We start from the raw sequence: 26,228 nt of genomic DNA on the forward strand, positions 1-26,228 counted from the left end.
TTCATCTTCAAAGAAGGCATGAATAAGGTTTTATGATAGCAGTATGCTGTTAAATGATGAATATGTGTTTTAAAAGTATGTATTTTCTCTAAATGCTTTATAAAAGCAAAAATCTCTTCTAAGGACCACAGAATCGTGGTCCAATATGTATATGATTCATATATTAATACAACTTCCAAGGAAGTCTCCCTCCCCGACACACGCAACCCGGGAGAACACGGTGGCTGCCAAGGATGAAGGATCCCCGTCTGTAAGGCCTGGAGCAGCTGTCTGTCGGGTGATGCTCTCCAGGCAGACACACCAGGCAACTGAGTCTGGATACACATCCTCTGAAAGTCAGTGCATTCCTGGACCAGGCATAAGGATTTTGGCACGAAGAACAGGAACTGCTTGCTAATTTCTAAAACCTCAATCTTTAACTTTTCCCCTTCTTAAAAATGGTCTTTCAGCTTGTGGAAAAGCTAGGAGTTGTTTGCAACTGTCAGCTTTTTAAAAAGTGCTCATTTGCTCCCTTAACAGAGCAAATGATGAGAAACCATTTTCCCGCGAATTATGGACAATATATAAACATATGCTTCAACAATGTCAACAGCTTTCTGTCCAAGAATGTCGTCCCAGGGGCGTGAGTCTTTCATTAAAACAAGTTCAGGATTTGTGACATTCCTTTTTTCGAACCTTTGATTTTGGTGCTGTGAAAAGAATAGAAAAGAAAGAGGAAATGAAGAGGTAGGCCCACGCAGACTTGCTTCATACTGACCAAGTATGTATACACAGGAGGGGAAAACTGACCATTTGGATTTTCTTGTTTGTAGAAGGTCTTTAACATCTCCACTGCCTCCTCAGCCCGATATCCAGGGGTGCACTGATGAAATAAGAAAGCTGAGAATGAGCACAGGCCTAGGAAAATGTGTGCTGTATTCTGTGAAAATGGCACACATACATCATTATGTAAACATATTTCAGATAACGTTAATACACCTCACGGATATTAGGAAAATCAGTAAGGAAGTATATTTCCAAAAAAAAAAGACCTCAATTAAACATCACTAATCAACTCATTATTATTTTTCAATCAACTAACTGTGTGATCCCAGTTCACTTCAGTCGCTCAGTCGTGTCCGACTCTTTGCGACCCCATGAATCGCAGCACACCAGGCCTCCCTGTCCATCACCAACTCCCGGAGTTCACTCAGACTCATGTCCATTGAGTCAGTGATGCCATCCAGCCATCTCATCCTCTGTCGTCCCCTTCTCCTCCTGCCCCCGATCCCTCCCAGCATCAGAGTCTTTTCCAATGAGTCAACTCTTCGCATGAGGTGGCCAAAGTACTGGAGTTTCAGCTTTAGCATCATTCCTTCCAAAGAAATCCCAGGACACCTACTAGTTATGTGATCTTGTGTAAGGTACTTCAACTTTCTATGCCTCAGTTCCCTCATATGTAAAATATAGGTAATTATAGAAATTAACCCAAAAGGATTTTGTGAAAATTAAATGAGGTTAGATAGTCAAAGGTATGGTTTTCCCAGTAGTCATGTACAGATGTGAGAGTTGGACCATAAAGAAGGCTGAGCACTGAATAACTGATGCTATGGAACTGTGGTCCTGGAGAAGACTCTTGAGAGTCCTTTGGACAGCAAGATCAAACCAGTCAACCCTAAAGGAAATCAACCCTGAATATATTCATTGGAAGAACAGATGCTGAAGCTAAAGCTCCAGTACTTTCGCTACCTGATGTAAAGAGCTGACTCACTGGAAAAAACCCTGATGCTGGGAAAGACTGAAGGCAGGAGAAAGGGGCAACAGAGGATGAGATGCTTGGATGGCATCACTGATTCAATGGACCTGAGTTTGAACAAGCTCTGGGAAATAGTGAAGGAGAGCGAAGCCCGGCATGCTGTAGTCCATGGAGTTGCAAAGAATCGGACATGACTTAGCAAATGAAGAACAACAAAATGAGATTAGATAACATAGCCCCTGTTAATTAAAACACCTGGCACATTGTGAGTGCTCACTGAGCACTAAGCTATTTTTATCTGCTGTTCTTTATTTAACAGGGGCCCATGAAGTGTTTGATTCTATAGAGCTCGGGTTGGCAGTCCACAGCTAGAAATGGTCAGCTAAGAATGGTTTTTATATTTTAAAGGGTTAAAAAAATATATATGTGACAAAAATATAAGTGGCTCACAAAAGCTAAAATATTTCCTCTCAGGCTTTTTATAGAAAAAACTAGTCGAACCTTACTACAGAGGATATTTTTTAAGTGTTCAGTTTCTTCTATCTTTGATTCTTTCAGCAAAAAGGTCAACATGTGAAAGAATAAGAAATTGGGATAACAGTAGAGGGATGAAACTTAATACTAGAGAATATTTAGAGAGACTGAGCAGATCATCTCAGGAAAAGAGGAGGAATAAGCTTAGGTTTGTGAGACAACCAGCTGATAGTGGTGGAGTGATTATTAAGGGAGTACAAGGAAAGAAATTGGAGCAATAAAATGAAGTCAAAATATACAGGCCTTTGAAGGAGCACAACGTGATGCGGTCACTGGTAATGTCAGTGGCAACATCTCTGGCATGTTGGACAGAAATGCTCCACCCATATCTGATATCTAAGGGCTCATCTTTGTTCAGCTGAGAAGCTTTGAGGAATTCTTCAGATCTTTCTCATAAATGAAGTACAGAGTCAGCGATTCATTTGCAAAGAGTTACGGAAGCAAAACCTGAGTTACTGATAGAAGTGACTGGAAGAAAACAAATCACTTTGCATATTGTTTTAATGATCAGGCTAACTGTACTGCCTACTCTCCATCCTATGACGGTTTCTTTTCTGATGTGATGGTAAAAGTTATCTGTTCTCAAAAGTGCAGGGCTTGTTGGGAAAGCCAATGTTCAGCTGGGAAAACTCAAAATAGAATGTTTTCCAAAACTTGTTCTCATTGGGATTCAACCAAATTTAGCCCTTCATAGGTACTTAATATTCTCCCAAGAATATCTGAGATCTTTGTTAACTACATACCATGTCCAGCATTCGTTAAGTCCTTTTCTTTTTAAAGCATAATACTTTTAAGATTAACCTTAGATCTTAGAGAGAAAAAAATCAAACCAGTTTATGGGAACTGGTATTTGTCTAGAGACCAAACTCTGAAATAAAAATTCCTTCTGCTCATAGCCTTAAACACGAAAACTCTGGGAGAAGCGTCAAAGTTAAAGAGAAAGTAGAATTTCTAAGTGGATTCTTGGGCCTGGGGGAAATTTCAACATCAAAAAGGCAGGGGGAAAAAAATGAAATCAGGTATTGATTCCTAGATGCCAAAAGTAGTACAGGGCAATCAAGCAAAATGACTGACTTTGTGAAAAATATTGTGTATTCACTGTAAATGGCTGCTATAGTCACCAACACCGGAGAAGGCAATGGCACCCCACTCCAGTCCTCTTGCCTGGAAAGTCCCATGGGCGGAGGAACCAGGTAGGCTGCAGTCCATGGGGTCGGGAAGAGTCAAACACGACTGAGCAACTTCCTTTCCCTTTTCACTTTCATGCATTGGAGAAGGCCATGGCAACCCACTCCAGTGTTCTTGCCTGGAGAATCCCAGGGATGGGGGAGCCTAATGGGCTGCCGTCTATGGGGTCGCACAGAGTCGGACACGACTGAAGCGACTTAGCAGCAGCAGTCACCAACACAGACTAAGCATCATGCAAATCTGGTACAGCACAGAGCCAGGCACACATGTGGAGGGGAGAGGCCCATAGTGGTAGGGTCCTTACACATAGCTGATGATGTTGGTGAAGACTGTCAGAGGAAAGCTTGGAAGGCTGGAACTCTCTTTCTGGAGGGATTCTGTGCATTAAGACAGCTAAGCACTCTCCTGGAAATGATTACCTGCAGTCTTACACTGAGGCATCCATGACCTTGGCCAGAGGTTCCCAGCACCCACCTGGTTCAGTCATGGCTCCTTGGTGTACTGACAACACGCTAATTACCCGCAAGCCCGTAGGTGAGATAAGAGTAATTAGAAAGAAAAAGTATAACCGTTCATGTTACCTGAAATGGTTTCCCAGTACTCGGTAGATCAGCAGAGGCAATATCCAGAACAGAGCCACAACCACCAAATCTTTCATTCTGGCAGCCATAGACAACCAGTGGGATTCCTGAGAAAGAATTAAGGTCCTACAGAGAACAGGCAGTTCAAGTGCATATTGTGACAAAACTAGAGTGGGTTTATACCAGCTATCCTAGAGAGGAAAGCCCACGCTACCCTTAAAAATAATTAAACTTGGGCTTAGTCTTAAAAATTCAGTTTTGCAATCAAGTAGCATGGCCGAGCAGTCTAAGGTGCTGGATTTAGGCTCCAGTCTCTTCAGAGTCGTGGGTTCAAATTCCACCACTGCCAGACAAGAGGTATTTCTCTAGGTCTAAGCACCCTTTAATTCAGGAAATTCCTTCTAGAATATAACTTAGTTTTAGGCTTCCCTGATAGCTCAGTTGGTAAAGAATCTGCCTGCAATGCAGGAGACCCTGGTTTGATTCCTGGGTCAGGAAGATCCACTGGAGAAGAGATAGGCTACCCACACCAGTATTCTTGGGCTTCCCTTATGGTTCATCTGGTAAAGAATCCGCCTGCAACGTGGGAGACCTTGGTTCAATCCCTGGGTTGGGAAGATCCCCTAGAGAGGGGAAAGGCTACTCACTCCAGTATTCTGGCCTGGAGAATCCCATGAACTGTATAGTCCATGGCGTCACAGAGTTGGACATGACGGACAAACTTTGACTTCACTTCACAATCTAGTTACACAAAAGAAAGAGGTTTAAAGGATTTAAAAAAAAAAAAAAAAAAGGATTTAAAAATTAACATCTCACAACTGCAAATGGAGTGAAAACTCAATGTGTATTTGCTAAATGCTTGCAGCTTGGTGCTCTCTCTGGCCTCTCCTAAAGGAGATATTTTGGAATCACTAGAGAATTGGAGCCAAAAGGGAGGCAGAAATTTAATCCAGAGATTTTCACCTCTTTAAAAATAACAGATTTTCCCTCTGTTCTTTCCTCAAGCAAATATAACTGTGGCTCAGAATAAACCATACTAAAACGGAGCCACTTGGGATGGCACGATGGGCAGAGAGTTTACAAAGTGGAAACTGTATGTCTTATCATACTCAAAGCCCTCTCTATTATTTTTAGTGATTAAATGATTCACACCCACATACCAAAATAATGGACATGAGTTTGAGCAAGCTCCAGGAGATGGTGAAGGACAGGGAAGCCTGGCATGCTATAGTCCATGGGGTTGCAAAGAGTCAGACACAACTGAGCGACTGAACAGAAACAACCAAAATAAATACATAAGAACATGCTAGCATGAGATTCAACAATTAATTGTTGAATTATCCAGCAATTTTTAAAAAGATCTTTAGAGGCTAACTGGCTGTACTCAGTATTTGTGTCATTTATTCCGTGAAAGACACAATTCGAAGAGCTATATCAACTTCCCATTTATTTAGTTTACAGTTCTTGGGGTCCAAAATCACTGTGGACAGTGACTGCAGTCATGAAATTAAAAGACATTTGCTACTTGGAAGAAAAGCTATGACAAACCCAGACAACGTATTAAAAAGCAGAGACATCACTTTGCTGTCAAAGGTCCATATAGTCAAAGCTATGGTTTTTCCAATAGTCATGTATGGAGAGAGCTGGACCATAAGGAAGGCTGAGCACTGAAGAATTGATGCTTTCAAACTATGGTGCTGGAGGAGCCTCTTGAGAGTCCCTCAGACTGCATGGTGATCAAATTTGTCAATCCTAAAGGAAATCAACCCTGAATATTCATTCATTGGAAGAATTGATGGTGAAGCTGAAACTCCAATACTTTGGCCACCTGATGTGAATAGCTAACTCACTGAAAAAGACCTTGATGCTGGGAAAGACTGAGGGCAGGAGGAGAAGGGGACAACAGAGGATGAGATGGCTGGATGGCACCAATGACTCAACAGACAAGAGTCTGAGCAAACTCCGGGAGACAGTGAAGGACAGGTAAGCATGGTGTGCTGCAGTCCATGGGGTTGCAAAGAATCGGACCGACTGAGCGACTGAACAACACAACACAGTGTCATAAATACTTTCACTTTGTAGTTACTTGAATTTTTCAAGCCTTCTATGTAATAGGTATTCATGGCAAAAATAAACAATAAAGACTTATAAACAGAGAAAGAGAAATTTTAAGTCACCTGTAATCTGTTCACCACAGGCAATAAACAGAGAAAGAGAAATTTTAAGTCACCTGTAATCTGTTCACCAAAGGCAAAATAGGTGCATATTCTTCAGGTCTTTTCTTATGTACACTGTTAAACAGTCTAATTTATGGTCTGTCTTTACCTGACAGCTTAAGTTAGCTTGAAGCGTTTCTTGCTCTCACTTACTTGTTATAGTTCACTGATACTAAAACAAAGACTTCATTATTCAAAAATCTTTCTTAAAAAATGTTTTGGCCTAGGAACACTGTATTTTGTAAAGTACATCTTCCAAAATTTGTTTCACAATTCTGTTTTCATATAGTAGAATCTTTTTTAACATTGTCTGGACTTTTTTGTTTTACATTGATGCCTTTTTTTTTTAATTGAAATATAATTGCTTTACAATGCTGTGTTGGTTTCTGCTGTACAACACTGTGAATCAGCCACATGTATATATATAAGCTCCTCCCTCTGGTGGGAGGAGCGTCCCTCCCACCCGCATTCCACCATCCATTTTTGAGTTCACGACACATGAACCTGTGAAGTCAAAGGATACTCATCAGGCGGAGAGCAGCTGCACACATGATACAGGGCTCCACGGTGACGTACAGCACAGTGTGTTCAAACACTTCAGAAGGACTCCTGCCGTGGCGACGGCACCAGTCTAGGGCCTGGTCAATGGCCACCATTTCTGCATGTCGAGTAGCCTGGAAAGAGAGCTGCCTGCACTGACCTTGTTGGCTACGTGTAACAGTATTTTACAAATATTCCAAAGTAAATATGAAAAACGGGCCTATTGTTTCTGCAAACATTTCAGCGAATAAAGGTTTCAGGACACCCTTAGCAGCTGACAGTGGACTTCCTAGTTCAAGTACTATAGCCTTGCCGACAAAAGATACCTAATCTGAGATGTCAGAGGAATTAGTGCTCTATTTTTAGTTAAGTATCTAAGTACTTTAGGGGACACTCTGTCAATTAAAATACCAGAGAGATAAGTCTCAAATAAAAAAAAGATGTCTATGGTTCCTGAATATTTCCAAGGAAACTGAAATTTTCATAAGCATGTGCTTTAGGTTCGAATATGTTTTCAAGACTGTCACTAACCTCACTCTAAACAAATCTATATTTAGAATGTCATCACTGGGATATCATCACTTACATTTTCTCTGGGATAAGATTTTATATACTGGCAGACTCTAGAGAGAAGCAGAGGTTTGGTATCAGTTTCAGATACCTTCTGGGAGCAGTAGAGTATAGGAGAAATGCAAAAAATTTGAAGTCAACCATACTTCAGTCTGAATCCTGACTGTGACATTACTAATTGTATAGCCTTGGGCAAGTTACATAGCTTTTCCAAGCCTTAGTTTCCCCAAATGTAATTCTAGTATCTACGTCTCATAAAGTGATATGAATTATATGAAGCACAGTCACACATAACACTGTATATGTACTCTGCTATGTGGCAATTATTTATAGTACTCATGAATAATTATGTTTATCAATAAACTTACACTTAGTGTCAACTATGTACAAGCCACTGCACTAAACTCTGTGGGGAAAAAAGTCTCTGTCCTCCAGAAGCATAAAATTTGGTGGGGCAAACAGAAAGGTGTTCATTTACCTGTGGAAAGTGCTGGCACAGTGGCCAAGGGGCCATGGAAGCCAGAGGCAGATGGGAGCCCTGCTGGCCCAGAATGATAAACTCAGAGCTGGAAAGTTCTTTGGCAAAGAGGGTCCCATACCTGACTGCATACCAGAACCAACTGGGGAGCTTAAAAAAAAAGCAAAGTTCCCCCCAACTTGGGTGCTTTTTAGAAATCAGGTTCAGATTTACTGAATCAAATGTGCTCATAGTTCTCGAGAGATAATCAACGACCTAAATCATCTCAATCAACTCTTTTACCGCTGAAGAACCAGAAGCTAAGTAAGCTATGTTAGGAGGTTACTAAAGACACACAGCTGGGCGAGGTGATGGCGGTGGTGACGGCGGGTAATGGTAGCAGAGCCGAAAGTAGGACTTGGGTCTCCTCTTTTAGGGTCAAGAGTCTTTCTATACTGTGATTGTAGGGTAACCTTCTAAAGAGCACAGAATACTAAAATTAAATCCAGGTTAATTTAAAGGTGTGGAAGGAACTCAGGTCACTGGGGGTTTAGACAGATGTTGCTAGGACATCCGACTTTCTCATGTTAAAGATACTGTACTGAACCACAAAATACAAATAGGGAAATACGACAATTATTTAAATCACAAAATTCTACTCCTGAATAGTATCTATAGATTCACTAATTGGTGTACTACGGCTTATTGGGCTTTCCAGGTGGCTCAGACGGTAAAGAATCTGCCGGCAATGCAGACCCAGGGTTTGACCCCTGGGTCAGGAAGATCCCCTGGAGAAGTAAATGGCAATTCACTCCAGTATTCTTGCCTGGAGAATTCCATGGACAGAGGAGCCTGGCAGGCTACATTCCATGCAGTTGTAAAGAGTCAGAAACGACTGTGACTAACACACATGGCTTACTACTTATCTTACAGGCATCTTGATGTCCATGTAACAACTGTTTTGTGAATTTGGGTTCCTATTTTGCTTGTGTTTCACTAGATCTGAGTTTTCTTGTTGATAAGTGTGATGAATGAACTCGAAAGTGCTCATAGCACCCCCACCTCGTTCTCTGGCTCCCAAGTAAGATCAAAGTCAACGTGAGGGGTGGTAAAGTTATAAGCTCTCCTTGAGTCCCCCCGGCACTTCTTATAATCCTAAAACTTATGATTTCATTTCTACTCACTGTAACATGCTGTGGTGATACCACATTCAACAAGTGTTTCCTTAATTCATAACTTCTCAACCTAACCACAATAAAGTCACAAAAGCTTTTAAAGTGTACCTGCAGGTGGTGGAGACTGTACCCCACTGAATTACTTGCTTTCTTTATACAATCCTTTTATATCTCCACAGCTATCAATTAAGGGTGACTTTTTAATTGACTAGGAGGAACACAATAATTAAAGGTACTACACACCCAAGGGAGAAAGCAATGGCACCCCACTCCAGTACTCTTGCCTGGGAAATCCCATGGATGGAGGAGCCTGGTAGGCTGCAGTCCATGGGGTCGCAAAGAGTCAGACACGACTGAGTGACTTCACTTTCACTTTTCACTTTCCTGCATTGGAGAAGGAAATGGCAACCCACTCCAGTGTTCTTGCCTGGAGAATCCCAGGGATGGGGGAGCCTGGTGGCTGCCGTCTATGGGGTCACACAGAGTCGGACATGACTGAAGTGACTTAGCAGCAGCAGTAGCACACACCCAAGAATACTAGAGTGGGTAGCCTATCCCTTCTCCAGCAGATCATCCCATCCCAGGAATCAAACCAGGGTCTCCTGCATTGCAGGCAGATTCTTTACCAACGGAGCTACCAGGGAAGCCTCACCGAAGGATACAATATGAGCTAAATTGCTGTCTCATAAAGTAGAATTTCCAGGTATTACATTTGCTTAAAATAGAGATGGACTCTTTTCTTCTGTATGGACACTCTGATGTAATAAAACCCCTCTTGGATTTTACTCGTGTTAAAGCTCTATGAAATGGAAAATCAGACCCAAAGAATTTACTGCTTCATTAAATTTTTCTGAATTATCCAAAATTTTGAAAATCAGTATGGATCACTCTTTATAATCAGAAAAAAAAAGACATTTTTAAAGGTTTCAGGAAACTGTCCTTCCACTAATGGTCACCTAACGCTACACAGATCCATCTTGCCACCAACCACGAGAAATCCATTCCATGCCTACCATCACTGTCATATGTTTGCAATTTACTCTTCAACTCACATACATTTTTGGTTTGATTAACTTCATTTCTCCCCTTGCCCACAACTTCATTGTTGTAGACCATAAGGCAGCCAACAGGAACTTCAGTATTGTCTAGGGCGTCTTTGGCCTAAAAGACAAAGTGGAAAATCTAACAGGTGATGTTCAATACTTGAAAAGACGAAAGAAACAGGCAGCCTAAGGACTACACACATGAACAAACATCAGAGAAAAGAAACGTGGCTCAGTTTCCCCTTTTCTAAAACATTTCAGTATTCAGTGCCTTTATTCTCTGTTGTGTCTGTATTGAGAGAGACTCAAGAGCAAATCCCCATCATAGTCCTGAGCTCCCTGAATTTTTCTTTTACTGGAAGCAGAACTGATCAAAGACTACTTTTGATCCTTGTTCTTATATTGCCAGGGGTGTTGGAGAAGACTCTTGAGAGTCCCTTGAACAGCAAGGAGATCAAACCAGTCAATCCTAAAGGAAATCAGTTCTGGATATTCACTGGAAGGACTGATGCTGAAGCTGAAACTCCAATACTTTGGCCACCTGATGTGAAGAACTGGCTCATTGGAAAAGACCCTGATGTTGGGAAAGATTGAAGGCAGGAGGAAAAGGGGACGACACAGAATGAGATGGTTGGATGGCATCACCGACTTCATGGACATGAGTTTGAGCAAGCTCCAGGAGTTGGTGATGGACAGGGAAGCCTGGCGTGCTGCAGTCCATGGGGTCGCAAAGAGTCAGACACAACTGAGCTACTGAACTGAACTGAACTGTGCACTGTTTTCTGACAGAGTACAGGCTTCTTAGGTGGCACAGCAGTAAAGAACTGCCTGCCAATGCAGGAGACATGGGTTCAATCCCTTGGTTGGAAAGATCCCCTGTAGGAGGGCATGGAAATTCACTCCAGTATTCTTGCCTGGGGGATCCCATGGACAGAGGAGCCTAACTGGCTATACTCCATAGGGTCTCAAAGAGTCAGACATGACTGAAGAGTCAGACATGACTGAAGAGTCAGACATGACTGAAGAGTCAGACATGACTGAAGCAACTTAGCACGGCACAGCACACGTGTATTTGTAAACAGGTAGAAGAATAAGTAACATTTATAAGTCTTTTATTAAAATTCTTTCTTTGTTGAAATTCCACTTGCTTAATCTTTCTGATGCTTTAAAAATTACAGAAAACATCCTCTGGTATTCAACAGCATCAAGGTGACCAGACTGCTTATCTCCCTGTGCCCACAATCTCTGTTCTAAGCGAGACAATAATGGCTTTGGAGCACTCTATACAAAACTGGCACAACCATTTTGAAAAACACTTTAGAAGCTTCTTTAAGAAGTAAACACACATGTGTGCTAAAGTCGCTTCAGTTGTGTCTGACCCTTTGCGACCCTATGGACCATGGCCCTCCAGGCTCCTCCAGGCAAGAATAGTGGAGTGGGTGGCTATTTCCTTCTCCATGGGATCTTTCCAACCCAGGGATCAAACATGCATCTCTTACATCTCCTGCACTAGCAGGAAGGTTGTTTACCACCTAGGAAACCCCAAGAAGTAAACCTACAAAGAGCCTATGAACATCTAGCTCATTCTACTCCTAAGTATTTACTTGAGAGAAGAGAATATGTGTCTAGCAAAACCAAACACACAAACCTTGTAAAAGAATGTTCATAACAGCTTGGCTGTTAGGTTATATTATGTTATGTTATTCATAATAGCCAAACACAGGAAATAGCACAGGTGTCCATCAACAAAAGAATGGATAAACATGCCATGGAATACTACTCAGCAATAAAAGAGAAACAAACTACGGATACACACAACACCATGGATGAATCCCAGACATGCTAACGTAAAAGAAATCAGACACAAAAGTGCACACACTGCATGATTCCCTCCAAGTGAAGGACTAGAACAGACTAAACTATGATGAAAGTAATTGCAACAGTGGTTCCATCACCAACAGGGATGAGTAGCTTGACTGGAAAGGGACACAAGGAAATCTGGGGAGGAAAAAACTTTATCGTGATAAGGGTGTGGCTTACATAGATGTCTGCATCATTCAGAACTGAATGAACAATACATTTAAGACCTGTGCATCTCACTGTATGTGAAATATGCTAAGTCACTTCAGTCATGTTTGACTCTGTGTGACCCCATGGACTGCAGCCCACCAGGCTCCTCTGTTCATGGGATTCTCCAGGCAAGAATACTGGAGTGGGTTGCCATGCTCTCCTCCAGGGGATCTTCCTGACCCAGGGATCAAACCCACGGCTCCTGCGCTGCAGGTGGATTCTTTACTGCTGAGCCACCAAGGAAACCCATGTGAAATATATCTCAACTGAAAAATACAAATGAGAAAAGTAAGTTTAGGCACAGTTCCACACCATCCCAGGGATGGTAAACTAATCATTATAGTTGCAGAGTCACCCCTCCATCACTAGCTGTCCTCCAGCCCTATGGTTGAGGGAATGGGCTTCCGTGCTGGCTCAGCAATAAAAGAATCTGCCTGCAATGCAGGAGATGCAGGTTTGAATCCTAGGTCAGGAAGATCCCCTGGAGAAGAAAATGGCAACCCACTCTGGTATTCTTGCCTGGAGAATCCCATGGACAGAGAAGCCTGGTGGGCTACAGTCCATGGAGTCACAAAGAGTCAGACATGACTTAGTGATTAAACCACCACCATGGTGGCTAAAGGAGCCCCAGCAGTTCTGGGGCCCAGGACAGCTAAGGAATACTTCTTCAGGCAGAGAGCAAAAACAGGCAGGTTACTTTTGGGATGCCCGGACACCACAGGTGAGAGAGAACCTGAAACGGTTGTGACCCGTGGACTAGCGTAGTCATTTCCACCTCACTATGGTTTAAAGAACCCAAGTACCGCTGTTTCTAGAAAGGCATAGCATTTCCTGTTTGGGCAGGCTGGAAGACACTCTAGAAGACTACATTCCTACTGAAGCAGAGGTATTTACACACACCACAGGGCACACGAAGTGCCAAGTTGAAGGCTTTGCTGAAATCAGTATGTGTTCCGTCTCCTGCACTAGCCGCTTGCTCCCAGCAATAACCCTATCATAATGCTAGCGGGGGTCCCTTAGCTGCTTCAAACATGCTCAGCTGACACTTTTAATTTGGCCAACAGTGCTGAAAGGAGAGGCACGTTGTGGGAGCATATGATACTTCTCTTGCATCTGGAGTAGTGGGATAAAGCTGGGGCCTGGAGAGATGGAAGGAGACAGTATCTGAAGCCATAATACCACGTTCTTCAGAACTGGGTCATGCACTACCCACAGGCTAGTTCTGTCCCAGTTATGTAAAAAGTTAAAGCACACTCAGTTTTCGCAAAGTTTGAAAGACTGCAGAGGTCTTTCAAAGGTTTGGTGCATATATACAAATAAAAAATGTACCATAGGTTACTACAGGAAGGAAAGCTGGGAGGAGGACTGAGAGCTGGGGAGGGAGGACAATAAGAACCAGCACAGTTAAGGCAATCGTCACACAGAGAGTGAAATTTAAAATAAGTTCAGGATGACGCATAAACTGGGGTCCACAAGAAAGACAAATCATGTGCTCATCCATCAAATATCTGTTGAGGGTCTTGAGATAGGGAAGTTATCCTGGATTATTAGGTGGCCCCAAATGCAATCATAACTGTCCTTATGAGAGACACGGAGAGAGATTTGACACGTAAAGTAGATAGCAATGGGACGATGGAAGCAGAGAGATTTGAAGATGCTACGCTGTTGGCTTTGAAGATGTGGGAAGGAGTCATGAACCAAGCAAGGAATGTCACGTTAGAAGCTGGAAAAGGCAAGGAAATATATTCTGCTCTAGGGCCTCCAGAGGGCGCACAGCCCTGCTGACACATTTGTTTGGGGGCAGTGAAACGGAGAGTGGACTCCTGGCCTCCAGAATCGTGAAAGAATAAACCTATGTTGTTCTAAGCCACCAAGTGTGCAGGCATTTGTTACCGAAGCCAGAGAAAACTAATACATCCTGTTAAGAGGAAGAAAAGATAAGCTAAAATGGGAAAAAAGTATTTATAAACCATATATTTAAGGGGACTCTTGAGAGTCCCTTGGACAGCAAGGAGATCAAACCAGTCCACTCTAAAGGAAATCAACCCTAATATTCATTGGAAGTACTGATGCTGAAGCTGAAGCTCCAATATTTTGGCCACCTGATGCAAAGAGCCCACTCGTTGGAAAAGACCCTCATGCTGAGAAAGCCTGAAGGCAAGGAAAAGGGGAGTGACAGAGGATGAGATGGTTAGATAGTATCACTGATTCAAGTAACATGAATTTGAGCAAACTCTGGGAGATAGTGAAGGACAAAGGAGCTTGGTGTGCTGCAGCCCATGGGGTCACAAAGTTCAGTTCAGTTGCTCAGTTGTGTCTGACTCTTTGTGACTCCATTGACTGCAGCACGTCAGGCTTCCCTGTCCATCACCAACTCCCAGAACCTCAAACTCAAACTCATGTCCATTGCATTGGTGATGCAATCCAACCATCTCATCCTCTGTCATTCCCTTCTCCTCCCACCTACAACCTTTCCCAGCAATAGGGTCTTTTCCAATGAGTCAGTTCTTCGCATCAGGTGGTCAAAGTATTGGAGTTTCAGCTTCAGCATCAGTCCTTCCAATGAATATTCAGGACTGATTTCCTTTAGGAGTGAATGGGTGGATCTCCTTGCAGTCCAAGGGACTCTCAAGAGTCTTCTCCAACACCACAGTTCAAAAGCATCAATTCTTCAGCACTCAGCTTTTTTTATAGTCCAGCCCTCATATCCATACATGACTACTGGAAATACCATAGCTTTGACTAGACAGACCTTTGTTGGTAATGTCTCTGCTTTTTAATATGCTGTCTAGGATGGTCATAGCTTTTCTTCCAAGGAGCAAGCATCTTTTAATTTCATGACTGCGTCACAAAGAGTCAGACACAATTTAGTGACTGAATAACAACATATTCAACAACAGTCTAGATTTGGATTATGAAAAAAAAAATGCTCAAAATTCAACAGTTTAAAAAAATTGTTAGAAAATGGGCAAAAGATACTAAAAAACATTTTATCAAAGATGGCATACAGATGGCAAATAAGTATATGAAAAGATGGATACATCATTAACCATTAGGGAATGCAAATTAAAACCACAATGAGATATCACTACACACTTACCAGAATGGCTGAAATAAAAAGTATTAACAACAGATGCCAGTGAAGCAGAGAAACAGGATCTCATATATTGCTGGCAGGAATGTAAAATTGTTACAGCCACCCTGGGAGATGGCTTGGCAGTTCCTTAAAGAGCTAAACGTGCACTTAACATATGACCCAATGATTGTACTCTGGGCGTTTGTCCACCCAGGGAAATGAAATCTTATGTTCATACAATAACACAATGTCATATACAGACATGAATGTTCAATGACATTTTACTCCTAGCCCCAAACTGGAAATGACCCAAATGTCCTTCAAGGGCTATCAGGTTAAACAAAGTATGTTGCATCCACCCATGGAAAACTACACAGCAATGAAAAGGAATCAGCTATTAACTGACTCAAGGAAATAATGTTGAGTGGGAAAAAAAAAATCCCCAAAGGTGACATATTCAAGTATACCACATTCCCAAATGACAAAACTATGGGTATGGAGGATAGATTAGTGACTGCTGGGGGTTAGGGTGTGGAAAGGATGGTGGCCATAAAGGGCAGCAAGATGGAGCCTTGTGGTGATGGAGAAGTCCTAGTGGTGATCAAACAAAACAGGTAACAAAACTGCACTGAACGATGCAGACACACATGCACACACAGGCGCACACACATAAAGCTGATGACACGTGAACAAGCACTGCAGGCTGGGTCAAGGCTGGATTCCCGGCTGTGACATTTCGCTAGTTATGTAATATGCTACCACTAGAGGAAACCAGGTGAAGGGTACTGGGGCCTTGTCTGTATATTGCGTTGCAACTTGCTGTGAATTTGTAATTATTTCAAAATGAAACATTAAAAAAATAAAAGGTGGAGTAAACCAGAAGGCTCCTACAATGGCAATTAAGAAGAGACGGCTACTGAGGTACGAGGAAAACCAGGAGTGTCTGGGGTTATAGAAGATCCAAGGAAAATACTGGGCCAAGAAGGAAGGGTCAGTTAGGGTGGGAGGGAGGAAATAAAAACCAGTAGCCTGAAGAGGGACTTATGTGTAAGTTACATTTCTAGTTTCTATTACAACAGACTGTTGTGTCTGTATGTCAAGTGTTCTGATTCTGAGCTTGCAAATAATAAGAGCTGAGAGCTTGTTGGAAAGCTCCCCCTGATGTAGGACTAGTTCAGGCACATTATTAATTCATGTACTTCATAACCCGGTGCAACTGGTTCGTGATTTCCCCATTTTCAGATAAGGAGACTGAGCCGTGGGAAGGTTACGGAATCAGTCCCTGTGTGAGGCTGGGCCTAGAGCCCAGACAATGTGGATCCTCCACTCACTTGTTCAACAAATCTCTGTGGAGCACCTGCAAGGTTCCTGGGTTTCCAGCCACAGCTCTGCCTCTAATTTCTACTCCAGTCACCACGGACCAGCTACTTTACTGGTGCCTGGGTTCTTAGCAGCGCTAGTTCAAGGGACAAAGGGAAAGGGGACATTTAGCAACACAGTGAGATGTAAAAGTTTAAAGAAAAACAGAGTAAACAAACAGGGGGCCACGTGACAAGGATTATCTGTAAACCTGTCTGCTGAAGAGCTCTACATGAGGCTACTTGTTCATTTCAAACGTGCAGGAGAGGATCCAAGAGCAGAGGGAAGGAGGAGCAGGTGGCAGGCAGAGGCAAACCCAAGCTGCCTGGTGCGGCTCCTTCCACATTCTGACTTGTTCACCTGGAAAACAGCCGGGGCCACGCTCTGGGCCCCCGGAGAGGGGATGAGATGGGCCTTTCATTCTTTCCTTTGGGTTTTCTCTTGTTTCCTCCAAGAAAATGATCTGCTTTTAACTCTATTTCCCATACTATATTATCTTCCTGCTTCATTTTTGTAAAAATGCCTTCCACCGCTGTCCCAATTAGAGAGAAAGTATGAGTGACCATAGTACTTGAAAAAGGCAAATAATGCTGTTGATGAGGAGTGGCCTAGACTGAGGGTGAAGGGTGAGCAGCTGGAATGGTAGGTTAGGGAAGAGGTGGCGAGAGCAACCTCAGAACCCCACAGAACGAGTCATGTGTGTATATGCATATATCAAATACATATATCTGCTTTGCTGTGAAGTTCAAAACAGATTTAATTACACTGAAAAGACTTTTTAATCCATCCCATCTTGTACTTTCCAACATTCCCACGACCTCTTCTGCCAAGTCCAATCGTTTCATTATAAATGCACAAAAGAGCAGGCAAAATGGCTCTGAATTGTACCTATGTAGGTTTTCAACCACCTCATCTTTTAGAAAGGCTCCGTTACTATTTAAAATGGCAATTTTGTCTTTCATAAATTAGTAAGTTACCAAGGTTCAAAACTGAAGAATGAAATCTCTCTTCTCACTGGTCCCTACTCCAAATGTCTTTAACGTCGTTTCTTTTGCTCCTCAAGTGTCATCTCCTGCACTCTAGCCAGGGTCCATCTGCTTTTACAGATAAAGACAGTTCTAGGACGGAAGAGACTGTGCAGTTTCTCTAAAGCCGTCCTTCCTACAAACTACTTTCTAGTCATGCGGTGGTAGCAGGAGGGGAGAGGGGGTCAGAGTGCCTAGACTCTTGAAGAGTACCCAAGTATATCTCCCACAAAAGAAAAAAGACAATTGAAGGAAAAGACAGTTCGGCCAGGACAACTCTTAGGTAGAAAATAATAACGTTCGAAAGGTCAACGACACTAGAGCTGTTACTGCTCGTGACTCTGAGAAGCTCTGTTCTCCTGTAACACACTAAACTTCTCCTCACCTGGAGACGAACAGCCTGGCACCAAGAGCCTCCCAGCCATCACCCAGTGCTCCCCACCAGCCAACTGAGTCAGCCGAACCTTTCATTATCCTTCCAGGTCCTTTGTCCTTAATCTTCTTGGAGCCCCTCTGAGAATCTGGTGAAAGTTGTGGACACGCCCACGCGAAAAAGGCACAAGCACGTGACATTTTTACACACAGCATCAGGGTTTATAGATTCCTGCTAAAACCTGAGCCTTGGTTAGAAGTCCTGATCCGGACAGATAGTTGGATCCCCTCCTAACCCAAGACTGAGTCCTCCATTTCTTTGTACTTGATGATTCCTCCCCTTGAGAACCCATCTCTTCTTTTCCACTCGCCTACATCCCATTTCTCTTTTTCAAGTTAAGAAAGCATCCTGTAATTTCACTCAACTAACTTGCTCAGGACCTTGTCACCTATTATCTGATAGCATTTTATGTCTGCCTCTTATTTTGGACCCTGGACTTGCTACTATTAACTTTTTCATTTGTGGGCGGCTTAATTTCATCAATTAAACAGCATGCTCCTGCGGGGAAGCACTAGAGCCAAGCACCAGCAAACCTGTTCCGCTCACCTTTGTAGGCCAAGCACATGGCACAAGGCCTAACACAAAGAGACATTTAATCACACTACATTTGATACAGTGGATCTGTCTGTGCTTGATTTCTTTTTTAATTTCCCTCAGACATGCCATAATCTTATACTAATACTGCTGCTGCTGCTGCTAAGTCGCTTCAGTTGTGTCCGACTCTGTGAGACCCCAAAGACGGCAGCCCACTAGGCTCCTCTATCCCTGGGATTCTCCAGGCAAGAACACTGGAGTGGGCTGCCATTTCCTTCTCCAATGCATGTAAGTGAAAAGTGAAAGTCAAGTTGCTCAGTCATGCCCGACTCTTAGCGACCCCATGGACTGCAGCCTACCAGGCTTCTCCATCCATGGGATTTTCCAGGCAAGAGTACTGGAGTGGGGTGCCATTGCCTTCAGGTGCCTGGAAAAAGCAACTATAATACACGATTTATTCCAGAAACCTTGCAACTTTTCTCCCTCTGACTCTCTGATGATACATTTATCTACTCAATCTTTCTTTTTTCCTAAGTGTAAAGTAAGTATGGCAGAAGACTTGGGGGTAAAAAAAATTCACACATCAAAAAATAAAAACCACTCATAATCCCAACATTACAAAATATGATCACCAGTATTATTCTGTAACAAATTTTTCAGGTTTTTCCCTATGTCTGCATATACATATTTGTAGCTTTCTAAAAAGTCAAATAAATTTATACTATATATACCATTCAGTGGTCTGCGTTTTTCATCCAGAAACATATTACAAACATTTCTCTATGTTGAGTAATATTTTTCAGCACATGATTTTTTTAAGGCTACATAGTGCTTCTCTGCATAAATATTTATGATTCACTTAATTGGTCCCCTATTGTTTGACTAGCACATGTGGCTATTTTTCAAATTCCTCACTATTATAAACAAATAGAGAACTTCTCTGTATATCTCCACTGATTCCTTATGAATTATTCCTAGAAATAGCTATAAAATACAAACAGTTCCTACAATGTAATTTTTTTTTTAGAATGAAGCATTGTCAAACATTCTTTTTTTTTTTTTTAAGGCACCAGAACTTTTTTTTAATATTTATTTATTTGGCTGTGCCAGGTCTTATCTGCAGCACACAGAATGTTTTAGTTGTAGCATGCAAATTCTTAACTGCAGCACGTGGAATCTGCTTCCATGTTGCTGCTATTTTTCAGTCGCTAAGTCGTGTCTGACTCTTCCCAACCCCATGGACTGCAGCATGCCAGGCTCCCCTGTCCTCCACTACCTCCTAGAGTTTGCTCAAATTCACGTCCTCTGAGTCGGTGATGCCATCTAACCATCTCATCCTTTACCACTCCCTTCTTCTTTTGCCTTCAATTTCTCCCAGCATTAGGGTCTTTTCCAACGAGTCGGCCCTTTGCATCAGGTGGCCAAAGTATTGGAGCTTCAGCTTCAGCATCAGTCCTTCCAATGGATATTCGGAGTTTATTTCCTTTAGGATTGACTGGTTGGATCTCCCTGCTGTCCAAGCGACTCTCAAGAGTCTCCTCCAGCACCACAGTTTGAAAGCATCAACTCCTCGGTGCTCAGCCTTTTTTATGATCCAACTCTCACATCCATATAGGACTACTGGAAAAACCATAGCTTTGACTATACGGACCATTGTTGGCAAACTGACGTCTCTGCGTTTTAATACATTGTCTAGGTTTGTCATAGCTTTTCTTCCAAGGAGTGTCTTTTAATTTCATAGTTGCAGTCACTGTCCACAGTGATTTTGGAGCCCAAGAATATAAAATCTGTCGCTGTTTTCACTTTTTCCCCTTCTATTTATCATGAAGTGATGGGACTAGATGACATGGTCTCAGTTTTTTGAATGTTGAGCTAGCTTTTTCACTCTCAACTTTCGCCCTCATCATGAGGTTCTTTAATTCCTCTTCACTTTCTGCCATTAGGCTGGTATCATCTGCACATCTGAGGTTGTTGAAATTTCTCCGGGCAATCTTGATTTCAGCTTGTGCTTCATCCAGCCCAGAATTTTACATGGTGTACTCTGCATCTAAGTTAAATACGCAGAGTGATAATATACAGCCTTGTCATACCTCCTTTCCCAATTTTGAACCACTCAGTTGTTCCATGTCTAACTTGCTTCTTGACCTACATACTAGTTCCCTGACCAGGGATCAAATCCAGCCCCACTGCATTGGGAGCAAGATGTCCTAGCCACTGGACCACCAGGGAAGTCCCTACAATGTGGTTTTTAAAAAGGAAAACTAATAATAAAATTGGGCAAAAGAGAATATATCTAGGCAATTCACAGAGGAAAAAAAATCCAAATGTCTAATTAGGATTCCCAAGGCATGGTAGTCAGTGGGAATAAAGTGAAAAGGCAGAGGGGTCCAATAGAGTACAATGGGGAGCAGTGAGCAACCAAACACAGCACAGGACAAACTGGGGGTGAAGACAGGTGGCTGGGCTCAAATCACATCTCCGTCCTTACCAGCTCCCTAACTGTGGGGAGCTTACTTAACTCTAAACCTCAATGCCCACATCTGAAAATGAGGACGGTAACAATACACACCTGATATGCTTTCAAATTGCGGTGTTAGAAAAAACTCTTGCTCAGCAGTCCCTTGTTTAGCAAGGAGATCAAACCACTCATTTCTAAAGGAAATCGACTCTCGACATTCTTTGGAAGGACTGTTGTGAAGCTGAAGCTCCAATACTTTGGCCATCTGATGCAAAGAGTCAACTCACTGGAAAAGACCTTGATGCTGGAAAAGATTGAGGGCAGGAGAAGAAGGGGATGATAGAGGATGAGATGGTTAGATAGCATCACTGGCTCAATGGACATGAATTTGAGCAAACTCCAAGAGATAGTGGAGGACAGAGGAGCCTGGCATGCTACAGTCCATGGGGTCACAAAGAGTTGGACATGACTTAGTGGTGACTGAACAATAACCACCATAGAGCAGGACTACTGTGGACCTTATACATTTGGTCAGTATGAGACACAGCCCATGGCAATGTGTCTGGAATGTAAGAGTGCAATGCTATTATTTTTTTTATTTGATTCTAAGCCAAATCGTTAGAATTATATGCTGTGGTGATTAAAACAATGACCTTTATTATATGCTATCTCTCCAAAAGAAAACTGTCATGAAAAATAGCGATTTTACAAAACAATAATAAAATATAGAGAACTTTCTTTAAAGTTTGATAACTTCACCAAAGAACAACAAGAAATATAACACAGATATTACTTCTCCCCTGTAACACTGTGAAATGTTCAGTAGTGATAATTCCAGGGATGGTAGGAACGGGGGTAGGACAGAACATTCTCACCACTGGGGACGGACATGGGACCACTTCAGGCCAGTGCTATCCAACAGCACTGCCAATAGCGATGGAAACATCGTTTGATCTGTGCTGTCCAATATGGTTGCCACCAGCCATGTGTGGCTTCTGAGTACTTGAAAAGCGGCTAACATGACTGAGAAACTGAATATTTAATTTCATCTTATTCATGAAATAACTAGGCACATATGCTAGTGGCTACTACACTGGGCAGTATAGTTCTAAAAGGCAATCTAAAAACATCTAGATAGATGGCTTTAAAATACATACATCCTATGTCCCATGTTTGGTAATTCACTCCAGAGCAATAAAAGAACTATGGGATGGGGGTGAGAGGAAAATAAACTGAAATAAGAAATGATTATACCTAGGAAAAAAGGATACTTACAATCATGAAGAGAATATGTAATTTGACTTATTTAAAAGTATATATGTCAATAAATTTATAAAAATAAATTTCTTATGACTATGAATTATCTATATAATCAGAAAAAGAAAACATTAAAATATTTTCATTTGGGAAAAAAAATACCATAAAGATATTACTGAATCAAAGGATAAACTCAGTTTTAAGGCTTTTTAATATGTATATAACAAAGTTGCCTTCTAGAAAAGATGCCCCAATTACAGCAAACAACTAACCAACTCCTCACACACACATCCTTATCTACAACAAGCATTGCAAGTTTTTGACCTTTGCCAATTTAACAGCTGAAAAATTATGCTAAGTCGCTTCAGTTGTGCCTGACTCTCTGCAACCCTATGGACCATAGCCCGCCAGGATCCTCTGTCCATGTGATCCTCCAGGCAAGAATACTGAAAAATTATATCTCTTTTTAATTTGAATTTAATCTATTACTAGTGAAACTGCACATTTGTTAACTTGTTCCTTATCTGTGTTTCTTTTAGAAATAGCATGTTTATTCATATCCTTTGACTTTTTCAATATTAGGGTGTATATCTCTTTGCCAAGGTTCTTTATATATCAAGGTTATATCAAACCTGTCCTTTTATTTACACTGCAAATATTTTCCCTCTGTCCTTTGCTTTGTTACTTTGTATCTTACAAAGTAAGATACATTCTTACTATTCATTCTTCTTTTATGTTTTCTGCCTTTTATCATATACTTTAAGAACCCATCTCCATTCCAATTCCTCCAGGCCTTCGCTCAACAAACACTAATATCAGCCAAGCACTCAGCCACTTGAATTGGCCATATAAATATGTCTACTCTGCCCAGGTGCTGCAAGTATGCTAGTATCCTATTATTACATGTACACTGGACACCTCACTTTCAAATTCCTCAGAACACATTGCTGCTAAGTCGCTTCAGTCATGTCCGACTCTGTGTGACCCCAGAGACGGCAGCCCACCAGGCTCCCCCGTCCCTGGGATTCTCCAGGCAAGAACACTGGAGTGGGTTGCCATTTCTTTCTCCAATGCATGGAAGTGAAAAGTGAAAGTGAAGTCGCTCAGTTGTGTACGACTCTTCTCGACCCCATGGACTGCAGCCTACCAGGCTCCTCCGTCCTTGGGATTTCCCAGGCAAGAGTACTGGAGTGGGGTGCCATTGCCTTCTCCGTCAGAACACATTAGCTGCCTCTGAATCTGGTACTAGCTATGCTTCTGGTCTGATCGTAAACTCTTCTCAGAAGTACACAGGACAGTTTCTATTACTTCTACAAGTCTTCAAAGTAGTTTAAGATTTGAAGTTTCTTTAGTGGAGGTGGAGGGGATGGTTGGACAAAGTCCAAGATTTATCACAAGCATTGTTTTCCCTTTGTTTAAGACCTGGAAGAAACGTATGTGTGTGTGTCTTAGTCGCTCAGTCGTGTCCAACTCTGCGACCCTGTGGAGTGTCGCCCACCAGGCTCCTCTGTCCATGGGATTCTCCAGGCAAGAATTCTGGAGTGGGAAGAAACATATACTACTGGCCAAAAAAACAAAGTGCAAACTAAGGACCTCCTTGACCCTGTGTAGATAAACTAGGCAATCACACCTTTAGGTGTTTATAGTCCGATTGTGGCTCAGATGGTTAACCAGCAAGGATCTGTTGTATAGCACAGGGAACTCTGTTCAATGTTATGTGGAAGCCTGGATGAGAGGCAGTTGGGGGAGAAAAGATACATGTATATGCATGGCTGAGTTCCTTTGCTGTCCACCTAAACTATCACGACATTCTTATTTTTTATAACAACATTCTTAATGGGTTATATGCCAATACAAAATTAAAAGTTTAATTTTTTTTTAAAAAAAAAAGGTAGTAAAAAGACTCAAATGTTCAGTCCAGAAGTCTAGAGAATAGTGTGGATGATATGAAAGGAGAGAAAGAAAACACATTTCTGATACACAAAGGGGAAAAGTTCAATGGCTGAATAAACCTGGCTATAGGATCTCTCAAAATTTCATCTATGCAAACTCCCCATAAATATTCTGAGGACAGTTCCTAAAGCAAATGAAAATAACCAGAAGAGGCCAAAATTTTTCAGCATTCCCACATCCCCTGACCTCCGGGTCTCTTATCCATAGAAAGATGTAAATGCAGCTTAATTTGAGATATTTCAACCTTCCCGTGCATTTACTATCATCCTCATGACTTATGCCGCCCAGCATATGATAGTATTGAAATCATTTGGGGGAAGGAGAGAGATTTTGATATCACATGAAAACTCCTTTTTTCCAGCTGGAAGAATTTAGTAACATAAAATGAGTTCAGGACAAACAATTCCATATTATAAATTAATCATTTAAAGCATAAGTGAAGTGAAGTCGCTCAGTCGTGTCTGATTCTTTGTGACCCCATGGACTGTAGCCTACCAGGTTCCACAATCCATGGGATTTTCCAGGCAAGAATACTGGAGTGGGTTGCCATTTCCTTCTCCAAGAGATCTTCCCTACCCAGGGATTGAACCTTGGTCTCCCACATGGTAGGCATTGTAGGCAGACGCTTTACCGTCTGAGGCACCAGGGAACATCCATTCAAAGCATATGCGAATATTAAAGTATCAAATAAAAAATTATGCATCCTATAAGTTTAATGGGCAGAATAAATTTTGAAGTGGGCTGAAAGACTGCATCATGAAATCAAATCAGGTATGATGACCAGCATTTGTTTTTTCAAAATGGAATGAAAGAGAAATACCAGGAAAACTGTGCATAGGAAGGTTAAGTTTTGTCTCAATTGTATCTAAGTGTATACTTGGCATTTACTGGAATGTAATATGGCTGGATGGCATCACTGACTCGATGGACGTGAGTCTGAGTGAACTCCGGGAGGCCTGGCGTGCTGCGATTCATGGGGTCGCAGAGTCGGACACGACTGAGCGACTGAACTGAACTGAACTGAATACAAAATACATTTTTTTTTTTTTACTGAGTCACTTACAGTCCATGGGATGGCAAGAGTCGGACACGACTTAGCTACTAAACCATCACCACCACCACTTTCAAAAAAGTATAAGAAACAAGTCTTTAAAAATATGCATATATGTGCGTCTATGATTTATATACCTATACATACACGCCAAATACACTTTTATCCCTATTAAAGAGTTCGCTGGCACACATAAGTACGGGTAAAGCTTGGGTTGTACACAAAGCTTATCACAGCCCTCCTTAATCAGGAGTCCTGAAGGGAGTGAGGGAAGAAAGTAAAAGGGCAGAGGGCAAGAGGATGGATGGATGAATGAATGAATGGTGGAATCTGACCGCTCAGGGGCCTGTTCTTATTCTGCTCTCTACCAGAAACATCCTCAGCTTCCTTCCTTCTCCTAGTTAGGTTCAAGGGGTCATACATACAAAATAATGTATCGTCGCGAATCTGCCAGTGTCCACAGGAAAGAAGGGGAAACAGCACGCACGTGCCAGCAGCCCCCGAATAGGGATGTTGACGCTTACTTCAAAACAGTGAAAAAGAAACAATTTCCGTATTTCCTCTCTTCCTTCCCTCAGAGCCACGTGAGAATGGACTAAAGTACATTTCAGGACAGTAAAAGCCAGCTGTTTTCCCAGAGATTGTGGGCGCCATCGAGATTATTAAGACCCAGAAAGTACCCCGGGGACATTTACTCAAATGCTCGGTCGGGATAAGCAGGAGGAAGTTCCGATCCTATGCGTCCACGCCCCGGCCCCCTCACCATTTGCATCGCCTGCTCCATCCACTTTTCGGTCTCCTCCGCAGACACCGAGTATGCGCCATCGGTAGCCGCGGTGGACCCTGCCTTCGCCTCCATACTGCACCCGGGCCGCCTCGCTCAGCGACAGAGACCGCGGGGAAATAGGAGCACAGGCTGCGGAACGCGGCGGATACGGGCCGTCGTTTCCGGGGGAATCGAACAGTGAGGTAC

General features: G+C 42.3%; 1 protein-coding gene across 3 annotated transcripts; it reads right to left on the reverse strand.

Annotated features, from left to right (window-relative positions):
* On the reverse strand, window positions 1-26,204 carry ADAT2 (adenosine deaminase tRNA specific 2). 3 transcript variants are annotated; one of them, XM_061428174.1, is made up of 6 exons: window positions 26,019-26,204; window positions 10,053-10,157; window positions 6,778-6,928; window positions 4,039-4,145; window positions 790-862; window positions 1-689 (listed from the first exon to the last, which is right to left on the reverse strand). In XM_061428174.1, the coding sequence occupies exons 1-6, from the start codon at window positions 26,112-26,114 to the stop codon at window positions 646-648; spliced, it is 576 nt and encodes a 191-aa protein (XP_061284158.1). In that variant the 5' UTR covers window positions 26,115-26,204; the 3' UTR covers window positions 1-645. The 3 variants fall into 3 exon arrangements, with proteins under 3 accessions (XP_061284158.1, XP_061284160.1, XP_061284159.1); XM_061428176.1 differs by lacking the exon at window positions 26,019-26,204 and adding an exon at window positions 21,106-21,298; XM_061428175.1 differs by lacking the exon at window positions 10,053-10,157.
* Between the last annotated feature and the right edge of the window lie 24 nt (window positions 26,205-26,228).

The sequence above is a fragment of the Bos javanicus genome, chromosome 9, assembly GCF_032452875.1.
Source record: "Bos javanicus breed banteng chromosome 9, ARS-OSU_banteng_1.0, whole genome shotgun sequence".
Taxonomy (NCBI): Eukaryota; Metazoa; Chordata; class Mammalia; order Artiodactyla; family Bovidae; genus Bos; species Bos javanicus.

Excerpts from the sequence above, each read along its gene's own strand:
- ADAT2 (XM_061428174.1), bottom strand. The coding sequence starts at position 26,114 with ATGGAGGCGAAGGCAGGGTCCACCGCGGCTACCGATGGCGCATACTCG. Across the intron at positions 6,929-10,052 it reads AAGTTAATCAAACCAAAAAT|GCTACTCGACATGCAGAAAT; the intron begins GTATGTGAGTTG and ends CTCTCTTTCCAG. Across the intron at positions 690-789 it reads CAAACAAGAAAATCCAAATG|CACCAAAATCAAAGGTTCGA; the intron begins GTCAGTTTTCCC and ends TTCTTTTCACAG.